Source organism: Eimeria mitis, genomic scaffold (genome assembly GCF_000499745.2).
Source record: "Eimeria mitis Houghton genomic scaffold, Emh_scaff2490, whole genome shotgun sequence".
Classification (NCBI taxonomy): Eukaryota; Apicomplexa; class Conoidasida; order Eucoccidiorida; family Eimeriidae; genus Eimeria; species Eimeria mitis.
This window is the reverse complement of record NW_013570829.1, coordinates 5,775-7,392: the sequence shown is the minus strand read 5'-3', so window position 1 is coordinate 7,392 and position 1,618 is coordinate 5,775. Positions and strand designations below refer to the sequence as shown.

The 1,618-nt window shown below is 53.9% G+C and overlaps 1 protein-coding gene across 1 annotated transcript in view; it reads right to left on the bottom strand.

Moving 5' to 3' along the window:
* Positions 1–586: 586 nt before the first annotated feature.
* EMH_0054590 (uncharacterized protein) overlaps positions 587–1,618 on the bottom strand; it is a gene marked incomplete at both ends in the record, with an annotated part of 3,095 nt that continues 2,063 nt past the window's right edge. Inside the window, 2 exons of the mRNA XM_013497134.1 lie at positions 587–655; positions 772–1,618. Of these exons, the coding sequence (XP_013352588.1) occupies positions 587–655; positions 772–1,618 (916 nt within the window). The remainder of the gene's footprint in view (positions 656–771) is intronic.

Sequence of the window (1,618 nt, the reverse complement as noted above, 5' to 3'; positions counted from 1 at the left end):
GCAGCAGCAGCAGTGACAGAGTTGCTGCTTACTAGCAGCAGCAAAACGTCGAAGAGGCAGCAGATTTCGGGTGTATAGGCAGCTCAGAGTTGGGGTGTATAGGCAGCTAGTGCTGCTGGTGTTTTTTGGGGTGTATACGCAGCTAACTGTTCTGTTTTCTGCGGTGTATACGCAGCTAGACCCTTCTGGGTTTCGGGTGTATAGGCAGCTCGTTGCATGCGCTGGGGTGTATAGGCAGCTCGGTGCATGCGCTGGGGTGTATAGGCAGCTCGATGCATGCGCTGGGGTGTATATGCAGGTCTCTGTTTTTTTATTTATTTCTCTTACCCCCATTAAAACAATACGATGCGAGCAGCAGCCGCAGTGAAGGAAGCAGTTGTTGCTGCTGTCTCCAAACGGCAGCAGCTGCTGCTGCAGCAGCTGCTGCAGCACCGCTTGCTGCTGCTGCATGTATACACCTTCTTTTCCTTTTTTATTTTTTTTTAATCGCCCTTCTCCCTCTAAATGTCTCTTTATTAATAAACTATATTCTTCTTTACTGTCTCCTTTTTTGTCTCCGTATAAAACACCCCCAATCAAAAAACAACTACCACCCCTGCTGCTGCTGCTGCTGCTGCTGCTGCTGCTGCTGCTGCTGCTGCTGCTTGTCTCTCTGCTGCAGCAACCCCACATAGCAGCACGCAGATCAGCTAGGGTTTGTCTCCCCCCTAACTCGTAGCTGCCGCAGACAAGCCCGCTTCTTGCTGCGTCAAAAACAGCAAAAGAAAACACCAAATCCCTGCTGCTGCTGCTGCTGCTGCTGCTGTTGCTGTTGCTGTTGCTGCTGCTGCTGCTGGGTGCGGTGGTTCGGGCGAAGCACGGCTCGTCGGTGCCGCAGCAGCAGATGTTCTCCTGCAGCTCCTCCTGCTGCTGCTGCTGCAGCAGTTGCTGCTGCTGCTGCTGCTGCTGCAGCAGCAGCTGTATTTGCTGCTGCTGCTGCTGCTGCGGATATATATTATATATTGCTGCTTGTCTGTCTAGGCGTGTATTCTTCATCGCGTTGAGCCCAAGAAGACAGCGGGATGCTGTTAGCTGCTGCAGCAGCAGCAGCAGCTGCTGCTCTCCTATTGGTGATGCTGCAGCAGGAGGCACCCAACTTACTCTGCATGCGAAACGGCTTAGACGCCGTGCTGCACCTTGCTGCTGCTGCTGCTGCTGCTGCTGCTGCTGCTGTTGCTGCTGCTGCTGCTGCTGCTGCTGTTGGTGCTGTTGGTGCTGCTGTTGGTTGAGCGGATGCTGCTGCGGTATCTGCATTTGTTCTTGCTGCTGCTGCTGCTGCTGCTGCTGCTGCTGCTGCTGCTGTCGCTGCAGCAGCAGCAGCAAAGGGTGGGGTATTAGCTGCTGCCAGTCTTTCAACTCCCCCGCAACAGCAGCAGCAACAATTTCGTTCTGCTGCGGCAGTCTGCTGCTGCTCAATAAATAAAAACGTAAATAGCTGCTGATGTATGCAAACGTTTTACACTGCCTGCTGCTGCTGCTGCTGCTGCTGCTGTTGCTGCTGCTGCTGCTGCTGCTGCTCGAAGGCGTTTCAGTTGTTGCTTCGCGCTGCACCTCCGGCTCGTTTTGCTGCTCTTCTTGT